A 25,176-nucleotide genomic window follows, 5' to 3' on the forward strand; every position below is an offset into this window, starting at 1 on the left:
GGCCACCACCCTGCTGACCATGGATAAATACTCCATGCAGGATGTGCAGACCATCAATAACACTTGCTTCAAGCTCAACTCCCTGCAGCTTCACGCCCTCATGACCAACTACCACTGTGCCCCCGATGAGCCGTACATCCCACCTGTAAGATAAACGGCGTCTTTAAACATGTGCAGCGTTTTTGTTGGATTAAATTAGATGAAACTGGAGTTATTAAAGTCAAACTGATTCGTAGAAACTATTTAAGCTCCAAACCAGAGGTTAGGTTGCCTGATGCGTGTGTTCTGCTGGTTTCTGTGTGTTTAGGAGCTGATAGACCACGTGGTGGCAGTGGCGGAAAACACAGCAGATGAGCTGGCGAGGAGTGACGGCAGAGAGGTTCAGCTCGAGGAGGATCCAGACCTCCAGCTGCCCTTTCTCCTTCCTGAGGACGGCTACTCCTGCGACGTGGTGCGCAGCCTCCCCAATGGCCTGCAGGACTTCCTGGAGCCTCTCCTGCAAAGAGGTAAAAAGTCAAACTATATGTGAATAAGGAATGAAGTCATATTGGAAATATATGAATGAAAGCCTTCAAATAGGTTTATGTTTTATGAGAATGTAAATGACTTTGGTTGAATATGAGCAGATAATTTTTCCCAGGGTTTTTAATTTGTTTTTATTGTCATTGTTTTAAATAAAACCCTGTATACCTAAAGGAAAACAAACATTCATTGAATTATGTTTCATAACTGTGTGTTAGTTCTGCTATTCTGAGTTTTATACCTCCTGTTTTTAAAGCTATGAGACGTACAACGAGTTTAAAGATGTTATGTTGGGATTTAAGCATCTTAAAATAAAGCAGACCAAACAAAAAGCATCAGTAGCTGCTGCTTTAAAATAAGTTTGGTTGCTTTATATGCTGTATTACTACACTCGACAATTAACGTTTTCTTATTGTCATGATTTCAGAAAAGCTGCTCTGAAACAAAGGTTATGATCACTCTACTATCAGTGACATTATTTCTGTGTGCGTCTGTTTCCTCTGGTAGGTTTTTGTAGGTTAACGCCACATCCACGTTCGCCCGGCACCTGGACCGTCCACTTCGAAGGAGCTGACTGCGACAGCCACTTCTCCGCTGCTGACAACTCTGAAATGGTACGACGTCGACGTTCAGTCACTCTCTCGCCACACTGTGCGTGCGTTTATTTATAGAGTTGTGTGTCAGTGCAGTGGGGCATCCTGGGTAAAGTCGGTGCCACAGAGGAGACTTTGCAGGTTTAGTAATGCTGAGTCACAGAGACTGTGGAGACTGAAGTCTAAAGTAAGTCTGACAGCTAAGACAGCAGAAAACAAGACTAAAACTCAAAGTGGCCGCAGGGTCTTTGATGGCTGCAGAGTGACTTTGGGAAACTGTTCTTTTTTTCAGCATTTACATTTTCATGCTGCGCTCTTGCTTTGAGTGGATGATCTTCACTGAGATCACATCCACTTTGCTCTGTATGCTGCCCAGACACGCCTCCATATTGTCAATAACGATGAGCTGCTCTTTGATACAAATATCTAATTGGCTGATCACATGGCAGCAACTTGGTGCATTTAAGCATGTCAACATGGCCAGCATGACTTGCTGAAGCTCAGACTGAGTCTCAGAGTGGGGAAGAAAGGTGATTTAAGCAACTTTGTGACCTGGTTGTTGGTGCCAGACAGCCTGGTCAGAGTATTTCGGACTCTGCTGGGATTTTCCCACATGACCATCTCTGGGGTTTACAGAGAATGATGTAAAAAAGCAGAAATATCCAGTGAGCAACACTTCTCTGGATAAAAACGTCTTTGAATGCACAAGACATTAAACCTTGAAGGAGAAGATCACACTGGGTGCCCCTCCTGTCAGCTAAGAGCAGGAAACTGATTCTATGGTTCAGCACAATTTGACAGTAAGAGACTGAAAAATTGCTTCTGGTCTGATAAGTCTCAATTTCTACTCTGACATTCAGATGATGGGGTCAGAATTTGGCCTAAGCAACATAAAAGCATGGATCCATCCTGCTTTGAATCAGCATTTCAGACTGGTGGTGTCAGAGAGGTTTTCTTAGGACTCTGCACACCAATTAGTATTAATTGAGCATTGTTTAAACACCACCGCTGACCATGGCCACAGTAGTACCATCATCTGTATGTTTCTTTTTAAAGACAAAAATGACAATAAGTAGAGGATTTCACAGAGTTTGTACAAGAGATTCAGGGTAGCTGAGACTAGCAGCCAAAAACAGGTGAAATTCCTGTGCAGAAACTGAGCTGTAGACAATTTGACGGCACGACTGTCATAGTTTGACTATTTTTAGACACGTTTAAACCTGGAGACTGCTTTGATTTGAGTCCAGAGGTGGGTGGGTGGGTGTGTGTGTGTGTGTGTGTGTGTGTGTGTGTGTGTGTGTGTGTGTGTGTGTGACCGTGTCTGTGTGTGGTCTCTCAATCTGAATGCAGAGATTAAAGTGACTTCAGAAGGATCTATTTACTTTTCATAAGACACACACCAAGACACAAGCGCACACACAATTTAATCAACACTAATCACGCTGCTGAAGTTGGGGAGCCCAGAGCAGTAAATGAGAGACTTCTTTTACTTACACACACACACACACACACACACACACACACACACACACACACACACACACACACAGAGCCACTTCCTCTGTAATTGGTCTGTTTATCCCTACTCTACTATTTCATGACTGTAGTCTCGACTGGCGTCTCACACAGCACACGCGCACACAGTGATTAATGGTGTGTGTTCAGGCAGACTGGTGGGTCGAGCTCTGCCTTGTCGACAGTTCTTAAGCGATCATTACAAGACCAGCTCTGCTCTGCAACCACTTTAGTGTCAAAGATGTGATATTGTTTGCTTTTTATGTGTATAAATGTATAAACTGGATTATGTGGAAAAGTCTGATACTAAATTACAAGTGGAATAAGGAGAGCCTGCAGTGATGTTTGAGCCCATGCTGTTGTACAGTATGAAAAATGACACGATACTGAGTTTTATTCAGTTAACGTTCAGTGACAGTTGCCTCGGGGTGCTTTATACCATTATGTAAAGACTGAAAAGTCATTAACCTGTGTGCTGCACTTGGTAACTGTGGAAAGAAAAACTCCCTTTAAACAGGAAGAGACTTGGATCAGAACCAGGCCTCAGGGAGCGGTGCCAGTTTACCGTGACTGGTTAGGAAGCGACGAGAAAGAGAAAAGGATGGAAGAGGCCAAAAATGTGTAATGAGCTGTGCCGCCTGAGTACGTAATGTCTAATTAGGTTTAAGTTTTTCCTAAGAGCTTAAAGTCGTTAACCTCGTTTGTTTGTCTGATGGATAAACATGGGTATCAGTTAAGTTTAATTAATTTACTTGTGTTTAGTACAGCAGCGTGTCACACACAACCTAATTGTGGGCCTGATAATAACCTGTACACGGCTTGAATTCCTCTGGACCCAAATCAAAGCATCTTCCAGGATTAATTCCTGTGGAAATATCTGCACAGAATTACAGTAATCTAATAATGTTTGGGCCACTGTTGCATTAGTGTGGAACAGCTGGCCAGCTGCAGCCTCTCTCTGCAGCGCTACAGGAAGTTTTGCTAGCATACACAGACTGGCTACAAAGGTGTGAACTTGAAGTCGTGCAGACAATGACCGCTGGCTAAAAAATTCAAATCCACTTCAACTGATGAGGAGAACGCTGAACACCAAACACGGCGGCATTCCCAGTGAAGTTAACGTTAACAGCGTTAGTCCTTAGGATCCAGATGTGTAACAATAACGTTATTAGGGTGGAGCAGCAGTTCAGAGAGATTCAGACTAACCAGCTAATTTATAATGAACAGAGCATGCCTTTTTTAATACGCATGCATAGATGTGACAAAGAACAGGGACAGGAGACATAAATTACAGCAGTATTGTATTTACTGGAGAATGACAGACGGTGAGGTAAGAATAGGACAACAGAAAACTTCACAAGTAAAGTTTTTAGAAGTAAACAGCAGCAGTATTTCATGATTACGATCAAACAATATGTCTTTTTCCCATAAAATATTTCAAATTTAATTCATTCATTCATTTTCATTTACAGACATACGTTTTCGTTTATTTGTAACTTAGAAAGAAGAAATTGGTGACTTCACAAACTGACATGGGTTGTATTAGAAAGATTAGAATTGGAAGCTTTTATTGATATTATATAATGTACAATGAAATTGGAGCGCAGCAACAACTTAACACACAATGAAGAATAAACATTTGGTCATTTATGCAGTAAATACATAAAGTGCTAGTACTCAAAGTACTAGGTATAAAGATTGCTACATATACTAAAGTATATAAAAAGTACTAATGTTTAATAAGGTTAGGTAATCGGGTAACAAATGGTGAGTATCCCAAATATTACACAGTGATTTACCAATAATCTAATAATCGAATAACTCAGGTGAGTAAATGTTGTACTTGGCACATCCAGAGAAGAGGTGTTGAGGTTTGGAATGAAGCTCTTCCTGGGTCTGTGTCCTTGATTTGCCAGAGAGCAACAAGTTAAACAGATGAAAGCCAGGATGTGAGGGTCCTTCAAATATGTCTGCTGAAGAAGGAGGAGGGAGGTTTACAGGTCCTGTATGGAGGACAGAGCTCAGCCAGCGATCTCCTGAGCCGTGGCTCTGTTTCTTCCTCCTCAGCAGTCTCAGGAAGTGAGGTCGTCTCTGTACCTTTTTAATAACCATTGGCAGCCCAGGTGTTCAGAAAGTACCCAGGAACCTTCTCCACACACTGATCACTGATGTAGGGCCACGTCTCGTCAATGAAGCCGAAGAGGGTTTTTTATTTTTGTTTGTTTAGGGTGTTCTTTGTCAGGTTGTACCTCAGATCTGAACTGTTTCTCTTTATAAACTTCAAGCAGAAAGTTGAATCTGTTTTCTAATAGAATTCAGCCTGATTGAGTGGGTATGCAGCTGTAATTTTAGTGTACGAGTTGTCCTCTTGACTTGTGGTTGTTGTTTTGTTTCTGGGTGTTCCTGCAGTTTGAAGCGCCAGTCAGCGACATGCAGGACAACAACACCAAACAAAAATAGACAATACGATGCAAGCATATTTTTTTTATGAGTGTGACATGAGCTTTTGGAGTATCCTTTGTCAGAATATTTTTTCATCATGTGGGAAACCTCGGTAGCTCTCTCTTTCTTTGTTTCTCCATCTTTCCCCACCCAGTCACCCAGCCCTGCTCAAATGAGCCCGTGTGTGTGTGTGTGTGTGTGTGTGTGTGTGTGTGTGTGTGTGTGTGTGTAGCCATGAAGTGGTTTTCATTCTTGACTTGGTTCCAGCGACCACAGGTTCCTCTGCGGTCTTCCCCTTTTCCCCTTTATCCCTCCTTCAAGCCTTCCCTCCCTTTTCTCATCCCTCCCTCTTTTTTCTTCTTCTTTTTTTTAACTCTGCATTCTCTCACTATTCTCCTACATGTTTCAGACGAAGGGAACACGCTAAAGGAGAGTTGAGCTTTCCTCAGGCCTTTTTCCACGCGTTCGCTCACAGTGAGAGGTTACATCCTCGCTTACAGTTTGTCCTTCCTGTCCATCTCTCTTTTCAGCCAATGAGGAAAGAGCCGGAGGTTGTCACAGTAACCCTGAAGAAGCACAACGGCATGGGCCTCAGCATCGTGGCCGCCAAGGTAGGAAATGTCACCTGGAAGTTTGTTAAAGAGTTAAAGTCAAACTTTGGCAGCTCTGAGATGTTTTCAGTTTGTTGGAGTTTATTTATTTTTTAAAATTTCGCAGGAAACTTTTCCTAAAAAATGAAATCTAACACTGAAAAGTAAACGACTGGCATGCATTTGACAGGAAACCCCAAAATAACTTGGATGTTTTTATCGTGGCTGTAGAGATGGTGTGTGTGTGTGGCTGAGCGACACACTGCTGACAGAACAGGCTGCTGTTTAAAATAGACTCCTTTCACTGTTGAGTCTGACAGCAGCGCAGAGACTAAACAGCAACACTACAAAGAAACTTCTGGATGAACCCCGGACAAAAACGTGCTCTGTGCAGTTTGCTGATTTAAGGGAGGGGATGTGGGGCTGTGCGGTGGGGCTAATTTAACTGTAGATCATTGTCTGTCCGTGTGTTTGTGTTACCGCACCTCTGATGTGTGGACCAAAGTACGAAAGTCTGCAGATGTCTGTGTAAGATGCAATTTTGGCTTACATACACATAAAAGTATTAACTTAATAATCCAACAAAAGATACATGAACTGGAGGTTTACACTTGGGCATATGTGAATATCCAGGTCCTTAATTTGTTGCATCCATACACCACCTCAGTGGATTTGAAATGAAATAGTTTGAAGTTCGGACCTTAAGCTTTAATTCAAGTGGCCTGACAAAAATTTTGCATCAACTGTTTAGGAATTAAAGCTATTTTCACAAGACCAAAAGTGATTGGACGATTGACCATGTCACAGCCATAAAGAAATTCCAATTTCCAAGGTAATTCTAAGCTTACAAAACACTTTAAAATAAAGTAACATTAATCCGTGTTAATTTTGTGCTTTGTGAGTTTGCCCTGCTGTAAATCTCTCGCGCAGTCATAAAGTGCGAGCAATTGTTGTAAATCGGTGTGTGTAAATCACCTGACATGCTCAAGTCAGTCAGGTAAACAGAGTGTGGGGCAGGAGTTTTGACGTTGCATCGTATAGTTGTTTTTCATGAGGCAATGATAGGATTAGATAACCAGGACTTCATATGGAGAGGTTTTGTTTTGTAGCTGTCAAGTCATTTCATTTTTGTCGTTGGATTGCATGCAAACTACTTTAAGGAAAGCACAAATCAGAAACTTCCGAAGTGTAAAAGAAGGTCCGAAGGTTGCTGCTGCAGACTGATAAGCAGTTTCATGTGCAGGTGAGGCTGGTTCCCTCATTATTTTACAACAAACGGCGCAGGCATAAAATCTGAAGTTGAATCCAAGTGTTGAGTTAGTATTTTACAGCCTTTAATTGTAATTTTTTAGATAAGGACCAATGAGATGCCAGTGTGTCACAAGACTTGAACCAAAATAAAGCTTTCAGAGAGTTGGCAAAAACATCAGGAGTGGCCAAACAATCAGCAAACTGGTTTATTGTTTGAAGAAGGATTGCAGCGACCAGCTCAGCAACACCAAAAGACCTGAAAAACTACAGGGTCACTGATGTTTATTGAAAACGTAACTACTGATAGAAGCAGCAAGATGAATTGAAGTGTATAGGACTACTTTCCCAAAATGATCACATTGAGCTTCACAATTCAAAATGATAACGGCCCAAAGCACACTGTTGAACCAACACAAGCCAGTTTTCTTAAGCAAAGGCAGGTACCTGATTTTAACCCAACAGTACATCTGTTTCACTGGCAGAAGATATCAAGAGGCGAAACACAGCTTTTGGTGATGTTCATGGGCTCTAGACTTCAGTCACTGAGACAAAGGGTTTTCATCCAACTGTTTAAAAACTATCCTTATATTTATTTTTATCACATTGATTGTTTTGATTTCTAGTTTTGCAAAGAGGAAAAAACTACAAATTATGGACCTAACTGTACCTGGAACGCCGTCCAAGAAAATGCGGAGGTCCATTTTGGTAGAGAAAATGAATGTGGCTTGGATACCTGCTCAGTATGGATGTAATAAACATGTTGCTTTGGCTCCAAGTTTTGAGTTACTCATTTTGGCCACTGTCACCTTGTTGCTAATGCCCAGATACTGATTGTGTAGATTCTTGCTTGTTAGTGCCAATTAACAGAAAATGCTAAACTTTTTTGGACTGTTGATCCACACAGTGGGTCACCAAATTGGACAGACTGTCACAATTCATTATTTGATGGTTGTAAACATGTTAATTTCAGCTCTGAGGCGTAGTATTTTAACATGACACATTTACATTAACACTGGAGGAACTGCAGCCGCAGAGGCTGCTGTTTAGTAAAATGTAATGACCGTGACACCGAGCTACTTCAGATGAACTGAAAATTTAAACAAAAACACTTCTAAACGCCAAACACTTCATTCAAGTCCAGGAAAAACACAGTTGCACAACTTGAAGTTGAAAACAATTAAAATGTTAAGTCTGCTTCCAAAATAGTTTATATAAGCTCACCGCACATCACAGGGAGGCTGTAATGTGATACGTGGAGTATATTCAACTGACATCATCTTCCAGTCCAGTCTCGTCTCCACTGGTTCCCTCTAATCTTACATGTCACAGCCATCATCAGGCGACTCATCCTGAGTGTTTCATAGCAACAAGAAAAGGCTTTGCTACCCTGTATCTTTCCTAATGTTAGTAAGAAATCAACTCACTGGCTCTCTTTCTTGAATTTAAAAAGTTTTCTGACTTTTTTTGAGCTGCAAGCCAAACATGAAGCGATGCACAGCATGTACCTCAGAGCCCCCAACAGTGTCCGACATGGTTTTGATTATAATTTGAAATGGCAAAGAGAAGTGAGACACAGTTGGGTGTCCAGTTTGACTAACAAGTTTCCTTCAGGGGCAACCCTTCACTTTCAGGCCAGACAGTTACATAATTCTACATTAAGGCCGTTCCATCACCACGATTTCCCCCTAACTGGGTTCCTCGGTGTACTGTAGCTTATCTTATACAGAACAGCAGTATCAAACCAGTATACATCCATGCAAGAGGATATGAGTAGATAAGACTACTACGGTTTGCTCTCTGTACAAAACATAATGATTTTCTTTCTTTCTTTTGATTGGAGCAAGTTTCCTGCTTAAGGCGAGAGCTTTCCTGTGTGTGTGCAGTCTGACTCTGCGTGTGTGTGTGTGTGTGTGTGTGTGTGTGTGTGTGTGTGTGTGTGTGTGTGGATGGGAAGAGTGGGAAGGAAGGATGTGCTGAGGAAACCTCCTTGCTCTGTTTATTTTCAGAGCTGTGTGGATGTTTGAGAGAGTGGCAGAGATGTGTGTATGTGGGATGGGAAAGGCAGGTAGAGTGAATTTTGTCAAACAGATGCCTAAATTCTCGGTAAACTGGGCTGAGCTTTGTCCTATTATATAACTCTGAGTGTGTGTGTCTGTGTGCGCGTGTGTGGTATTTGCCTGGTGGAGCTGAAGCAGCGCTCCACCTCAGTCCGACCAGCTGGCGTCCCAGCCGACACTTCACCTCTGGACCGCTGTCTGAATTTGCTGTTTCTTAACAAACACTCTGCAATTAGGACGCCGTGGAGGAATTTGGGAGCTCTTGGGAACATTTGAGGAATTTACTGCAACACACACTGGACTGTTGGGCAACTTTAAAAAATTTTATTATAACACTTTTTCTATATTAAGATTTATTCTTTTTTCCCGGTCAAACCTTTGAGAATGAAGAGCGGAAAGATTCCTGCACGTCTTTGCTTTACATACAGGAACTTTTTTATCCCGCATTTCTGACCGTAAACAGTGATTTTAAAAGTTCAGCTCAATGGATTACGCTCAGTCTGTGTAATTGCTGGGAGGTTTTAGACTTGTCGGTTCATGTTAGCAGGTTGATTCGTTCTCTGGGATTTAAAAAAAAAAAAAAAAAAAAAAAGGAAAAAACAGGTGTGTGCAGTTGGTGCGGGTGTGTGTGTGTGTGTCCTCCGCTGTGGATGTCCCCAGTGTGAACCGGTCTGGATAACAAGCAGCTACAACATGTGGTTTTCTGTGGTGGGCAGGAAAGACCAGGTAACTGCTCTTTTTATGTCATTTGTGTCTTTTAAAGGCAAAGAGACTGTTTCTGTCTGCTCTCTTTGATGTTATTATAAATTAAAAAAAAAAGGTTTGAAAGGTGTCTGTAAGTTTGCATCCATGTAAACCCGATTAAGACTGTGTTGCGTTTCATGTACGATAGACTCGCTCTGCTAAAATGTTGACCTTACTGGGGTTTTTCCTGGCTCAAATCTCACTGTTTGATATACAAAAAAAAATAATAGGTGTACTTCAGTAAATTAAATACCATCATAATGTACGTGAGGGAGGAAGTTTCCTTTTTCCTTTTGTGCTGGTAACAATATTTTAGATGGACACGAGTAGTCCATGAGTATTTAGTGTTTATTTAGAAGCACATGCTTGTGAAGCAGCTGGTTGAATATTCCTGGATTTATCGAGTGCAATGGCCTGCTGGTCCATCACTCTTGGCAGTTTGCTGTCAGTGCCGTTCTGTCACTGGTTAAACAAAAACCCCTGGTGTTTTTAATAGAAGGGAAAAAGAAAAGGGTAAAGTGCTCTTCAGCCAGATTTAAATTTGTGGCCTGATTTAAAATGTAGATTCTAAAAGAAGACTCCTTAATCAGATTTTGCAGAAATCTCCATAAATTTTAAAATATTTTAATAGACTTGAAGAATTTCTTTTTTGTGTGGTGGGGAGGGGGTCTGACAGTTCAGCGCAGTTTAAATGTTAGATAAGAATTCTGGTGTAAAATGGGAATATTAGCTCATAAAATCTGTATGTCGAATCAGTGATTGCTCTGTTTGAACTCTCAACCTTTACATGTTGGTCATTTTGTTGGAGCCCTTTGTCTCTGTGGAACAAACGTGTGGAGAGCAGATTAGCATCCTTAAAAATACTACATCAGTCAAACCCACACACGTGTGTTTTATTGTATTGTGTTTGTCTTCCCTCCGGGCAGCTCCCAGCTGCAGTTGAGGAAACACTCGCTCCCCTCCTCCTCTTCGCCCTCCTCTTGTTGTCCGTTGGTGTGTTTACTCCTTTATCAGCGAAAGAAAGGAACAGAACATCCTCTCTGTACAGATTTAAAAACACCAGATAATGTTTGTGTTGTGTCGTAATTGAGGATTCCCAGAGACAGGACAGTGTTTGATAAAGGAGAGCTTTTCCAATCTCCAGTCAAAAATTCTGGTCATTTATACTGCTTTGGTTGATACATCCCATCAACTGTTAAAGTTGAGCTTGGTTAACGCTTATGAGGAAATGTCTCAATTTTCAATAATTAAATATGTATATTAAAAATGATTAAATGGTGGAGGTTATAGAATTTGTTCACAATCCTCATCAGGGGTTTTGTGGTTCGGTCAGAGTTAATTTAAAATGTCCTGTTTTCAGATAACTGAATGACCGAATTATTTTGTCAATGCAGGCCCTTAACTACCATCAAAACAGCTAACACACTTGGACCGTTTACCAAGCAGCTGCCCTGCACCGCTGACTTTTGGAACCATGATGTTCTCTGATGAACTCTATTATTACAATTTTACAAGAAATCTGAAAAGTTAAAAGCCAGAAAGTGTCTCATTCAGGTCTGTTTTGGCAGCAGGTGAGCTACTGTGCTCTCATTGGCAACTTCTGGCCGTCACTCATACCTTCTTCTGAAAGGGGCGGAGCCTGCAGCTGTTACACTTCGGTCTAAAAGTTCAGACACTCACACAGTTAACATTGGGGCTCAAAACCAGTGTGTGGTATTTTGGATGGAAAGTTGAAATACATTCTGGAGACGTGTGAGACTAACATTAAAAACTAAGATTTAAGCTCATGCCGATGATACGTTGTTATCCCTACATTACTAGGAAACTAATTTATATATATTTTTTCTTTCAAATGTTTTGCTTTTTGTGTGCACTTGCAGACAGACAGGGAATAGAGGTTTAAACAGTTAAAAGTTTGGCACTCAAACCAGAGTTATGCGGCTTGAGAAATGAGCTATAAACTGAAAAGGAGGAGGATTGAGTCTGTTTCTGCAGTGTTTGAAGCTTTAGTTGTGTGTGTTTGTTTGTTAGCTGATAGAAGCATATTGGAAGTGTAACAATAGCATGAGAGCGTCCCCCCCTCTAAGGGCTGGAACAATGAAAGGATGTACCGCACGCACACACACATGCATTCGCTTTCCTGTTGGGCAGGAGGTGTTTACGAGGTGTGGAAGGAGAGCGTTTGTTCACCTTGGCGCTCGTTATGAAATCTATGTAGTCACATTTTGGCACATCTGTGTGGGGAAAAACTGAGGCATGCTTGTAAAAGGCTAGGGCTTTTTCATTGTTTGTCTTTTGCTTATTTTGTTTACATTTTTGTAGTTTTGGTCTTATTTCAGCATTTTGCTTTTTTAAAAAAATTTAATTGCATTTATTTCTCGTGCCGTACGTGGTCTGTTGGATTAAAACCAAAAAATAAATACACAAATAAAATGAAATATTTTTTTGGTAAATCTTTAGTTTGGTTACTACAGCTTCTGCATTTACCACGTGATGTATTCAGGCCCCAAACTCCATTTTTATCCTTCTGCAAAATCACTGGAAAATAGTTCATCCATTCTTCAGCTGATCCATCCATTTATCTGTCTTTCCATCCATCAGTCTAACAGCCGAGCCATCCATGCATCCTCCTGTCAATCATCTTTCTATCCGTCAGCCGATTCATCCATTTATCTTTCCATCTGTCTGTCAGCCAGTCCGTTCGTCCATCCACCCGTCTGCTAGCTGATCCCTCCATCCATATATCTGTCAGTGAATCAGTCAGTCAATCCACCCATCTTTCTATCTGTCAGCTGATCAGTCCAGGACTTGTTCTTTTTTTCTTCTTCTTTTTTTTTTTAAATTTCTGAGTTTTGCAGTTTACAATGCTAGGTACAGGCACTAGTTGATACAATTTGCAGTCATTGTCTGATTTTGTCCATTCCGCACCAAACTGCACCAAAAAGCACACCCTACTACCAGCAGCAATAAAATACTTTTCTGGAGCTGAAATATATGCATCTCACCATTATTTGAGACCCTGAACTTCGTAGATATACGTAGGATAATCTGAGATGGACAGAACAAAATCCTTGAACAGTTTTTGAGTTACCAGGGTGCTCTGACCTGCACATTTGACCTTCTATTTCACTACTTTCCCATCTTCCATCACTGTCTCTGTTTAATACAGCGGTAAGAGATCAGCCATCATCTTGGCTTGTGGGTTACTATAAACCTGTTGAAGTCAGCATTTTTGTATTTATTCAACAATCGCAAAGGTTTAGAAATGTCTCTGTAGCGACAGGCGCAACAAAATTTAAATCAGAGAATTGAGAACAAACAAGTGAACAGTCTGTACCTGCCCAGGGAAGGCAAGAGAAGAGACTTAATCACCTAAAAATGATAAAGCATACCTGCGAGGGTGAGCTGAGCATAAATTCCTCTCGTGGATAAGTGGTTTATAACCTCAGTCAAGCTGCGGAAAGGTTGACATGCTTTCAAACTGTAAGCTGTAATTTTGGTATGCCGCCAGCCTGCATTAGCAGCAGTTTGTGTCAGATGTGTATCAGACGTACGTGACTCGTGTGTTTCTCAGTGTCAGTCAGCCACAGAATGGCTGAGGAGAAAAATGTCACATCACTTTGAGTCGTATTTATTTTCCTCTCTTCAAGAGGAACGATTATTACCAGAGACATAAGTGAGAAACATGGTGCCTAAAGAGTAGACTAGAAATCTATTGGAGGACTCTGCAGCAGGAAAGTTGGTGGTAGAAGGATAACTTTCAAAGAAAGAAGCAAAAGCCTTTTAAAACCTTATTTTTGGGTAAAGACGTTACCTTCATTGCAGAAATAATTAAAGGAGGAAATGTGATTACATTGCATTTACCAGATGCGCAATACACCTCATTTATGAGCTGTAGAAATTGTTATATATCACAGCAGTCCTACCTCTATAACAGACAACGCTTTGTTTTTAGTGGGTTATCAGCTCACGTTAGACACCCAGGAAGAATGAAAGTGTGGGCAGAGGAGAGCTTTTCCTTTTGATACTTGGTGTTCTTTGTACGAGTCGAGGACGGGCTTTTCTTCTTTAACAGGTGTGAGTTCAGAGAGATTTTGAGTGTGGAGCCAGCAAGGCCACCCTCGGGGCACTGATGTTCAAGCTCATGTTTGTTGTGTGGCTAGAACTTGTAAGACAAGAGCACCTGACAGGATTACATTGATTCATTGTAGGTTACACTGAGAAGTGTGACGCATAGCAACAGGATTTGGAGTTGGCTGAATATTAAAAGCTGGATTTTCCATAAAGGTTGAATTTGGAAGTATATTTAAAAGAGCAGACTTCTTCGGGTTGTTTCACTCTAATAGAGGTGTGATGTCTTAAAGGTGCGCTTTATTTGGTGTGCGAGGGTTCGTTACAGCACTAAATAAATAAAGGGTCTTCAGATATTTCAGTTATTCTTATACATCTAAATTTGTGTTGATTTGTTGCCAATGCTTGTGACAAGCAACACACCTCAAAATTAACAATTTATAGCTTAATTGTTGCAACAAACCTGCTGTTTGCATTTGCTCGTGCATGTTTCAACCTGCCTGTGAATTTGCAGTTGGCCTGCTCGTCTTCTCTGTTTACACAACAGAGAGACCGTGACTCGTATTTGTAATCAGTACGTTTAACAGAGTTTTGTTTGCCTTTTAGCTTCTTATTAGGATTTAAGCTCATCAGCTAGTGCTCATTTATTTATACAAAAGAATCCACCTGGATAACATCAATCTCTTTTATATTTTTTTGCCGCGGTGCAATTTCTTTTCTAATGTGTCATATTATCTGATGTCTAGCGCTCAATAGCTACACTAGAGGCCAGGCTGAAACGGTTAGAGATGAGGTTTCAGGTTTCAGCACTTCCAGCTCCTCCCAGGTCTTCCAGCACACTGAAGCATAAAAGGAAAAAACATCTCAGTTAATTAGCTGCTGTTTGTGTTTCTATTGACTCACTCGAGTTGGTTTCCACCCAAAAATGCAAAGTATGCACCCTTTACCTGCCTCTCCAGTCTGAGGCCTTCACAGCACGATAAAACTCTGTTACATCCCAGCTCACTAGGTTCAGAGGCAAAAAGTTAAACAACCACAAGGAAAGAGGTTTAGACTGAGTCGTTTATTTAATAGATTTTATTAGTAGTCATGTAAAAGGGAACCAGAAGCGTGGAGCAGGAGGCTGCTGCTCAAGCCAAGCACCAAATAAGTAAAACAAAAGGTGATTGCTAATGGAAGAGTCTTAGCTAACGTGTGCTGTTGTCATTAAGAATAATATTTTTGAAAAAATGAAATCCAGTGCTTACTGGCCCATCTACTAAAACAAAAATGACATAGGAAGTGGCCTTCCTAACAGACAGCACTTAGGGCATTGCAAACTGTTCCAAGTGGAGCGACCCAGGTCCATAACTGCTTTGCTTTTAAAAGTACTTTATAAATAAACATCAATAAAAGTGGAAATATAACATTTGCAGTGAATAATGTTTCTGCCTCTGCCATTCTTGTGAATGTCTGCACCTCCACTCATTGCAACTCGTCAGTTGATCTCTGACCTTTACACATCGACTTCCACAGTAGCACATCTCAGCTGCTGTACCTTAACTACTTCCTCAGTCTGTGTGCTGCGTCCTGTACGTGCTGCTGTAGTCAGTTGGAGTCATCAGACACGAGCTGATGCCGATGCTGCCCTTCTAAGCCCCGCTGTAGGATCCTCTTATCTTTCCTTAAAAAAAAAAAAACAACCCATGATATCCTCTAGGGATCTAGGGAATTCCCGCAAGTGTCTCTGGGCCTCATTCTGGATCAGTGCATGAGGGCCTGGCTCCGTCTGAAACAGACACTCTTTTAATGTCGCCTGTAATGTATAACAGACATGAGACAGTCAGAATGATTCACTGTCCTCCTCTCATCTTAATGTCAGTCACAGGAAATTCGTGCCTGCATGAATGCAGCCTCATTATCTCTCTCTCACTCACACACACACACACACACACACACACACACACACACACACACACACACACACACACTGAGAGCTGAAACCTTATGGCTCAAATGGCTTCAAGGCCTGAGGGTCTGCGCTGGAGAAACAAGAACACAATGTTCACTCAATGTTAAGTGCATATTTAAATGAGCTAGTCATTGGAGTAAAAATAGGGAAAATTATGCACTTTTAAAATATACTTCAGTAACAGGCTTTCATCCACAGTCCACACACATTTGGGCAAAATATGTGAAAGCTCTGGCATACATTCCTCTCATTTAGAAGACGGTGCAACACAAAGGCCTTTGTTACTTAAAAGCAGCTACATTTCTTTTTTTATGTCTCCACATACTCAGAAGTTGTTTCCTTCTGCAGGAAATCATTTATAGTCAACAAACGTCTCAGTAACAGGCACTCTGGTTGACCTGCTAAATTTCGAGGAAATATGAGCTACTTGTGGTAATCATTGAGGCAATGGTAAAGTAAGAAATTTTCAATTGGCTGCTTAAGGAGTTAATTAAATTTCCTTTTTTTCTGGCCTGTTTATCCAGTGTGCAAAGCCCTGACCTCAGAAAAACCAGATAAATAGCAAAATAAAAATTTGTTTTTGCTTTATTTTTCAAATTCATTCTCTGACTTGTGAGTTTTGCAGTCATTGTGGCTGCTTTGGTTTCTCTCTGATGGCAACAGTAGAGATGTGAGGGCTTGATTTCATCTCCTTACGCTGGCTTTTTAGTTTAGACGTCCACTTTAGTTTATAAACTTGTGAGTGCAGTAATGCATTGCGGCATTGATGGGCCATTAAAATCCTAAGTTTCTACATGAGAAACTGGGACTGTTGTGGAGAGCCGCACCGTTGAGCTTATGAAGAGCTAAAATTGAAAAGACCGAGCAGAATTATGTTGAGATTAATGGTGGGGTTCTCCAGTCCTCAACTTTAGTGCAGTCTAGCAAAATCAGTACTTGTCTGTCTTGTGTGTCTGTGCATGCAACAGAGGATAATGTCACCATAGCCTGCAACAAACCTGAGTGCTAATTCATCGAAGGCCAAGATGGGCTGGTGATGTGCAGCCCTAAATGGGTGAATAGCACTACAGGCCAGAGGGAAAACACATTAACCTTTGATTTTAGGGTAAACTTTAGCGTTGAAATGTCTCCATTCCTCCAGGTGTTTGTGGTTTGTTCTGCAGTCTTTGTCTTCTTAACCACAGCTCATGAATCAGTTCATAAAAGTGACCTGCTATCAGTGAGAGCTGTTAACCTGGATGCAACCACTGTTTTGTTTTGTTTTTTTCTTTTTTCTTTTTCATAAGACGTGGCTTCACACAGACACACTGTGCCACGTTGCCAGGTCTGACAAATGGCAGCAATTAGAAGTCTTTTTAACCCACTTCACAGTTTTATGAGTGACTTTATAGTCATGCTGTGATTCTTAATGTGGAGGTTGTGCATTTGAACCTTTCTTGTGATGTTTTGGGTCGCCTTTAAGCTGTATTTTCTTAAACTGGCTTGAAAGTATGAAGACTTGTCTCCAGTCTTTCATCAGCAAGATTGTCAGATATGTTTTCTTTGCTTCTTAAAAGAAAAAGAGAACATTTCTTAATTTATCCTCACTTAAGAAAATCCTGAAGTGCTGGCGGTGGAAAATAGTTTCATACTTTGCACAGCACGATCTCTACAAAGAAAGACTGCTGAGATATTTTTATGGTTTCTGGTTCAACAGTTGCACAAACTCCAAGGATAAACATGCGTTGATGGTAAAGAAAGCGTGTGATAGCGATACGTTTGATAGTAAGCCAGCGCTCTCCACTTCACAGGAAAACTACACATACAGTCAGAACACGTCGACAGGAGCTCTGGGCTTTGTGAGCACACTGACACTGACACTAGCACGTGTTTGTCCTCCCCCTTCTTTCGTTTTGGAAAAAAAATCTTTGTTGCTATGCTTTGTAAAGAAAAGATTTGACTTAAAGAAAATGTTTTGACACAAACTTAATCTGTGCTGAATCCTGTGGAGAGATGTGATTGTTTTTGCTGTAAATATTACAGGCGTACAGCAAAGCCTTTGAGTGTGTTTGACTGCAGTAAATGTCTTGAAGAGTTTCAGTTTGACATGTGAGTGAACTTGCTATAGTTCAGGAAATGACAGCTTTGCAATCCAGCCTGGTTCTGTTCAGCATCAACTTGTAGATCTAAATGTGTGTTTAAAAACCTGCTGATCCTGGACTCCTACCAGGTCCAGACCTTCAGTCACCGTTTCTGTCTCAACACATTAGGATTGGACTGTATAACAGTTCCTTCTTGAGATGGATGCTTTAATTCCCTGACTTTCTTGGCTAAGATAGGCAGGTTGAAAAAAGGCAGGACGGAGACACACTTATGAGATTAAGTACAGCTCTGTGCAAATGTTTTAACCACTTGAGATGTTTGCATTCTTATCCCTCATGCTACAACATCAAGGGAGCATCTGATCGTCTAGAATTCATCATGAGAATGAAACTGTCTTCTTCTTCAGTTTTATTTACTTTATGTAGCTCCAGTTTACAACAAAAGTCACCTTAAGGCAGGGGTCAGCAACCTTTAAGACCCAAAGAGCCATTTGGACCCGGTTTCCACGCAAAAGAAAACACTGAGCCGCAAATACTTTTTGACATCTAAAATGAAGATAACACTGCATATATTGTTTTTTACCTTTATGCTTTGTGTGAACAACTAAGGTGTGTTGCTTATGAAACCCATGAAGTGCTACAGAGAACGTTACATTTTATTTATGTAATTAACACATTTTGAACTCTTAATGAAATATAACAAAAGGAAAGACACCCAGCTGAACTAAAATGATCCATGTAGCAAACAACTGTTGTGAGCTGCCACCCTTTTATCGCCTTTGGGCTTTTGGAGCCTTAACCTGACTTTTAAAAAATAATTGGAAAAAAGCACTATGCTGCTAAAAAAAAAGAAAAAAAAAAAGAAAGATAGATATTTGCAAAATTCTGCCTAAATATGTATTTTACCTGGTTAATGTGTGTGGCGGGGCGTGGTCTGCAGCGCCGCTGCAGGGGAGGCGGACGCACCTAAGCGGCACCCGCAATCACGCCTCGCCGCCTTAACGTCTGTGCTCTCTCTGCTGTTGTGTTGGCGTGTGTTGGGCTGTGAGCTGCAAAGCTACAGCCGGCTGTATGCGTACAGCAACCGTGTGTGAAAAGCATGTTCATGCAAACATCGTCGGGTCTGCCGTGATATGTTTACAATGGGACTTCTGCTCCTGAACCTCTGCGCACAGCGTCTGCAAATCAGGGCTGTACGAAGTCACTTCATCTTTACGCAGGACTGTAAGCTGTCATCTGTGAGGCGTGAGCGGTGTTTTTTTTTTTAACATAGTTCACGGTGGAGAATAGCTGCTGACATAATGTGGATCCGAACATCCATAATTGGCCTACCTGGGGCTGAAAGTCTTGATATATGCACGGCGTTGCGGCGGGTACAGCGGCTTCTGCGAGTGTGACGCTTATTTTGAGCAATGAAAAAATAATAAAATATAATTTTATTTTTATATTTCAATATCAAAATAATCTTCCAATTTAGAACTAAAAGTTAAAAAAAGAACTAAGATAAATAAAATACACTTCAGCTAAATACTGCGGAGCCGCACTATAAGGACTAAAGAGCCGCAGGTTGCCGATCCCTGCCTTAAGGTATTTTTTTTGTTGCAGTGCATGGACTCCAGAGTATTAGACAGAAAATCCCAACAATTAAGCAAGCACTTGGTAACAGTGGGAAGGAAAAAACTCTATTTTAAAAGGAATCAGGCTCAGAGAGATGCAGCCATGTGCTGTGACCCCAGGTTAATAACATGTTGTGGTGGCACTTAAATGCATCTTCTCCCAGCCTGAGCCTGTAGCAGCTCAAATGAGTTCAGGATCACCCGATCCAGTTGTAACTTATAACCATTATCGGATGAAATGAAAATTATAAATGTACCGGTACTCGTATAGGGCCTTTCTACTCAGTTTGAGCATTCAAAGTGCTTCCCTACTTACAGTAAATAATTGTGGTAATTGTATGTGTCTGCTTTTTGTGTTAGGAATGAATCGAGTTATTCGATAAAAACTGAAGCACTTATGAAAACCATTCGCTTTTTCACCCGCAGGTTTATGAACATTATACTTACTGTGTTTGGTTTTTCTCTGCAGGGTGCTGGTCAGGAGAAGCTGGGCATCTACATCAAGTCTGTTGTCAAAGGCGGAGCAGCTGATATGGTCAGTATGAAAACTACGACGGAAAACAGGAGAAAGAATCAGGATGTGATCAATATGTGTGAGTGTGCGTCTGTTTGTGCTTACACAGGATGGTCGTTTGGCAGCAGGTGACCAGTTGTTGAGTGTTGATGGGCGGAGTCTAGTCGGCCTATCGCAAGAGAGGTGAGAAACTTGTACAGCAACATTTTTTAATCCACAGAAATAATTTGGGAAATCCTGAGCACACACGAGCAATTTACAGTTTTATGATTGACCCCAAAGAAGCAGCAGGGTGTAAATAGTGTTTTTCTTTTTATATATTTAACCACCTACCGCGCTGTAGTGACGCATTTATGGTCACGAGATGATGAAACTGACATTTAATGTTATTTTAAGAGCAGAAAACATTCAGCGGCACGTCAGCATGATAATTTACTTTTCACCTCAGGGTTAAGACATCCTGAGGTCGTTGCATCCCGTTGGTCCTTGTAAACACACGGATTTTCCAGCACGTCTGGAACATGCAGCTTGAGCAGAAAAAGGGTGTGTGCGCGCGTGCGTGCGTGCATGTGTGCGTCTGTGTGTGTGTGTTTTGGAAACAGCACCAGAGCACGCGGTGGCTAACGCCCCATTCAGATTAATCCTGTTATTCCTCTTGCTTGACATGCACAGGGTTGATTTTTAGTGTTATTACCTGCATTGTGACAAAGAGTCAAACTGGATTAACAGATAATTAAGTTAATTGCTTTAGCATGCAGGTAGCAGCTAAAGCAATTAACTAATTTTTCTGGACTTCGAGTTTTTGTCATGATATCATAGCGTGGTAATCTCAACTCCCAGCAAGTAGAGATTAAGGGATTTTTACCCTTTCTGTCAGACATAGATGTGTATGTTAAGCTGTGATGTTTCCAAATATGGATTTGGAGCCTGTTTTCCCCTCAGCGCCAAGGGACTGATGTTACATTCCCAGAATCACTTCCAGTCAAACAGTTAGCTTCTGCCCTACAACTATTTATAGGATTAGGTTAAAGCTCCATACACAGGGACATGTAACAGATAATAGCAGGCATCCTGTGCGTGTCTGAGTGACACATCAGCATTGGAGCCAAAGTTGGAATGAAGCGTGTCTCTGGTAGTGACAAATATAATCCCTGCCTCCTCTGGTTCATAGTAAAGGTTCTTCCCGTTATTAACTCACAGCAGTGCTGGGGGCTGCAGAGCTGTCCAGACTTCCCACTCAAAATGTTTTTATTTGAACAAAAACCAAAAAAAAAAATCAATGTGCTCGACCAACAAGCATCAGGAGGCTCTGGTGCATAAGCTTATTAAGACCATTATGTCTACATTATATGAAATTTGTGTTTTAGTGAAGTTCAATCAACATTTCAGGAACTTTTCAGGCAAAACATGAAGCACCTTGTGAGAATTTGCTCCTTTTTAGCAAACTTTAATAATATTTGAAACAATATTGACAATGAAGCTGAAAGAAAATCGGTACAAAATTAAAATCTCGAAACTTTTATTTTATAATTTAGAATAACTTAGAATAAACCTCTGTAGCTCCACCTGGGTGTTAGATACAACCTTGTCTGTCTACACGTTCTTTTACCAAAAAAGGTACTTTGATTTTTTTGATTTTTTCCAGTCATGTCCTCATCCCGTGTTAGTACCTCATCGCTCTGTGGTCTCAGTCTTATACAATCACATTCTTTTCTATATGTGTCATATCTTAACCACTTTGCCTTACATAACCAAAATGCCTTCGACATGTTACTTACTTTTGAAAGAACACCATGCCTTAAGTTAGTACAATACATTCAGATTATATTTATCACGTGGATACAAGGAAACCGCACCATAGCAACTTCAGTAACAAACTAAAAAGAGACACAGGTCAGGTCTTCTTGTCTGACATGCTTTAAATCCCTGAAGTGTTTAAAGTAATCCAAAAAACAGACAGCGATCAGCATAAAAGGTGATCATAAACCAAAACTACAGCTGCGCTTCCCGCGTGAACAGGTACCTAATAATGGTAATCAAGGTTGCCGCTCCTAAACATGTGACCACCTGATAAACTGCCACTAAATAAGCCAAATTAAACATAATCACAAGTCACACAGTTGAAGTTTGTCTATGAAAAAACAGTCAGTTAAATTTAAATGTATGTATACATCTTAATTCATCTGATTGTGGTATGGATCGCCACAGATGCAGATTATAAATTCCTGTTTGCCTAAAATGTTGTGGTGTTGTTCTTCTACCCTATTTTTTAATTATGAAACCCTTAGACAGCCACAACTGCGACTCCACACTGGGCTAAGTTTGTCCCAGAGAGTGGGGCTGTGGAGGGGCTGCAAAGAAACTTGGCTCAGTGTGTCCCTCTGTAATTTGTGCTCCCCCCTCTTGTTCAGGGCGGCAGAGCTGATGACGAGGACGGGCTCAGTCGTCACTCTGGAAGTCGCCAAGCAGGGAGCCATTTACCACGGACTGGCCACCCTCCTCAACCAGCCGAGCCCAATGATGGCAAGAGGTGAGCGCACACACAAGAAGCAGGATTTTATTCATGACTAAAAGTTCTGGTGTAAGGTTCTGGATGTAATTTTGGAAGCGCTGATGATTTGTGGAAATCTTTGTGACTTATTGATAACTTTGATGGCTTATTAATCAAATTACATCAACTGAGAATTGATTTTGAATTCTGGTTAGTTGTCTTCAACTATTTCAGCCATTATTTGTACAGATAGATGTAAAAACTTGTCTTGGGTTCAACCTTTTCCACACGCATGCTGATTTTTCTCTAATTTTGGTATAAATGTAATATTTGTATCTATTCAGAAAAAAAGCTTTTTTTCTGAATAGATACAAAGGTTGTTTTCTTCTCTCTCTCTCTCTTTTTTTTTTTTTTTTTTTAAAGGATTGGTAGTAAGACACAAATGAACAGCAATAAAATGAATAAAATCATTAGGAGTTTTAAAAATATTGAAGCCATTTTTCTACCTCTGTTACAATTCATTAAGTCAATCAACAACCCTTAGAGGCATTTAAAAACGGCCACAAACACGGCTTTCTAAAGTATTTAAAAGTGGTAATGAATGAACTATTGTTAGTCCCACTGAAGGGTGTGCCAGTAATTTGGTGTTGTGGATGATGGAAAAGAAGCAGGCTTGTCCAGACAGTGTGTCCTTGTTGTCTTCTCTGCAGCACAGTAAAAATCCTGCTAGCAGACTGGAGGATATAATGAGAGCTTGTGGCCAGAGCCAGCTGTGTGTGTGTGTGTGTGTGTGTGTGTGTGTGTGTGTGTGTGCGCAGACACACATGCATGGCAGAGTTTACAGGGTTGTCTGGCTCTGCGCTGGTCTTTGTCTGCTTGAGCGGTGACCCCAGATTCATTAAGGAAGCGTTCTGGCCGGGCCAGTCTGTGGTGCCACGATGACGATAAAGGCGTGTTTCTCCCAAATTCCCTCGACCACAGACTCTTGCACCGCTGACAGAGACGTTTAACAAGCAGACGTCGAAGGACGGTCTTTAGTTACAGGAAACTGGACAAGCTGAGCAGGAGTGTAGATTCTCACAGAACGATGGCGTGAAGCCAGAAGAAAAATAAAATTGGTAGCTGTGCTGTATGGATTTTATATGAACCTATGTTTAAAATACACTTAAATGCCTTTAAATTAGCTTCAGTCACAATTACAGACGCCCCAGCAGGAGATCAGCACTTTGATGTGTGTTTAAAATGGTCTGAGACAACAAACGACTCCAAAGAGGTGAAATCAGTTGGGCCCAAACACAAGCTCGACTAGAACAAAGGCTGACAAACTGCAGCAACACAAAGATTCACTTTTTTCTTTTTAACTGTTTTCCTCTGCTCCTGTTTCTTCTTTCACCTCCAGCATCAGACCGAGGCCGTGAGAAGAACGGGAAAATGCGACCAAAGAGTGAAGGCTTCGAGCTGTACAACAGCTCGGTGCAGAACGGCTCTCCAGAGAGCCCGCAGCCCGGCTGGGACTCTTACCCCGAGCCAAAGAAGATGAGCGGAGAAGACCGGCTCCTGAAGAACCGAGCCGACCACCGCTCCAGCCCCAACGTAGCCAGTAAGCTGCTTATTAATTATTTATTATAGTGTCATTTTAATAATTCCTCTTGTTCCGCCACAAATATAAGGTGAACTTTAACTTTAGTTCTGCACAAAATAATGAAACCATTCCTACTTATTTGGTTTACAGACTGTATATTTAAGGATGTACCCACTGTGATGTCGCGCATTGTTTTAAAGCCTTTAGTTGGCCATGTTTGCTGTCACAGTGTTGTCTGTTTTGGAATTGGATAGGGTCATATTTGGTTAAGAGCTTGGGCTGCTAAATTATCAATGATAGCAAACTTTCCATGTGTACACGGATACCTAATAAAGTCAGTTTTATTTATATAGCACATTTAAAACTTAGCTTGAATTGTTGCAGGTAAAGCCAAGTGCACAGTGTCGGCACCAACCTGTCACTCAAAGCAGCCACATCACTAATAATACATAACTTTAAGCTTTAATACAGTTTAAACAGATGAAGTATATTAAAAAAAAATCATTGTTCTTTACTATGTTTGAAATCTTCCTTTCATGGTATTACATTGTATGTAATTTATGCTACAAGCTGGGAATTTCCTTTTACAGCATGTAAAATATCTGTAACAAAGTAGTCTAAAGGGCAAAAGGTCAGTACCATAAATTAAAATATGAAACAGAAACCAAATGGCTCAATCAATTAAGAGGAGAGCATAAAATCATTCATAGTTCAATTATAATGCAAAAAAATAAATAAAACAATTGATCCATTGAGCCATCGCTGGTCAACAACGTTTGGTGTGGGCAGTAAAGGAAATAGGGAAAAAAAATAAAACCGCCCTCATGTTATTCTGTAGCTACTCCACCCTGATTTAGAAACACAGTGGCAGCCAGTTTTCCTGCTGCTGGAAAAATATTTATTTTCAGAAGAAAAGAAAATATTTTCAGCAACCATTTTCATTCTTCTGTTCCTCAGTAATTGTGTATTGCTGAGACTTTTTGTTTTTTTGTTACTGCACTAAAGCAATGGTTTCTCCTGCCTCTGCTTCAGATCAGAGCCAGAGTCCTGCAAACAAATCAGTGTACCCCGGAGGACCTGGCACCAAGATCACCTCCGTCTCCACCGGGAACCTGTGTGCAGACGTAAGTAACCATCAGACTGAATCCTTACCCTT

The 25,176-nt window shown here is 41.0% G+C and overlaps 1 protein-coding gene across 12 annotated transcripts in view; it reads left to right on the forward strand.

The window, feature by feature from the left end:
- afdna (afadin, adherens junction formation factor a) overlaps window positions 1-25,176 on the forward strand; it is a 119,680-nt gene that overhangs the window by 73,762 nt on the left and 20,742 nt on the right. For all 12 annotated transcript variants that reach the window (XM_040018568.1, XM_040018569.1, XM_040018570.1 and 9 more), the window contains 9 exons: window positions 2-145; window positions 308-506; window positions 1,030-1,136; window positions 5,603-5,683; window positions 19,903-19,968; window positions 20,057-20,130; window positions 22,359-22,477; window positions 23,838-24,038; window positions 25,053-25,144. In XM_040018568.1, coding sequence (XP_039874502.1) covers window positions 2-145; window positions 308-506; window positions 1,030-1,136; window positions 5,603-5,683; window positions 19,903-19,968; window positions 20,057-20,130; window positions 22,359-22,477; window positions 23,838-24,038; window positions 25,053-25,144 — 1,083 coding nt within the window. The remainder of the gene's footprint in view (window position 1; window positions 146-307; window positions 507-1,029; window positions 1,137-5,602; window positions 5,684-19,902; window positions 19,969-20,056; window positions 20,131-22,358; window positions 22,478-23,837; window positions 24,039-25,052; window positions 25,145-25,176) is intronic.

This window comes from Simochromis diagramma, unplaced genomic scaffold, assembly GCF_900408965.1.
Source record: "Simochromis diagramma unplaced genomic scaffold, fSimDia1.1 OVJJ01000802.1, whole genome shotgun sequence".
NCBI lineage: Eukaryota > Metazoa > Chordata > Actinopteri > Cichliformes > Cichlidae > Simochromis > Simochromis diagramma.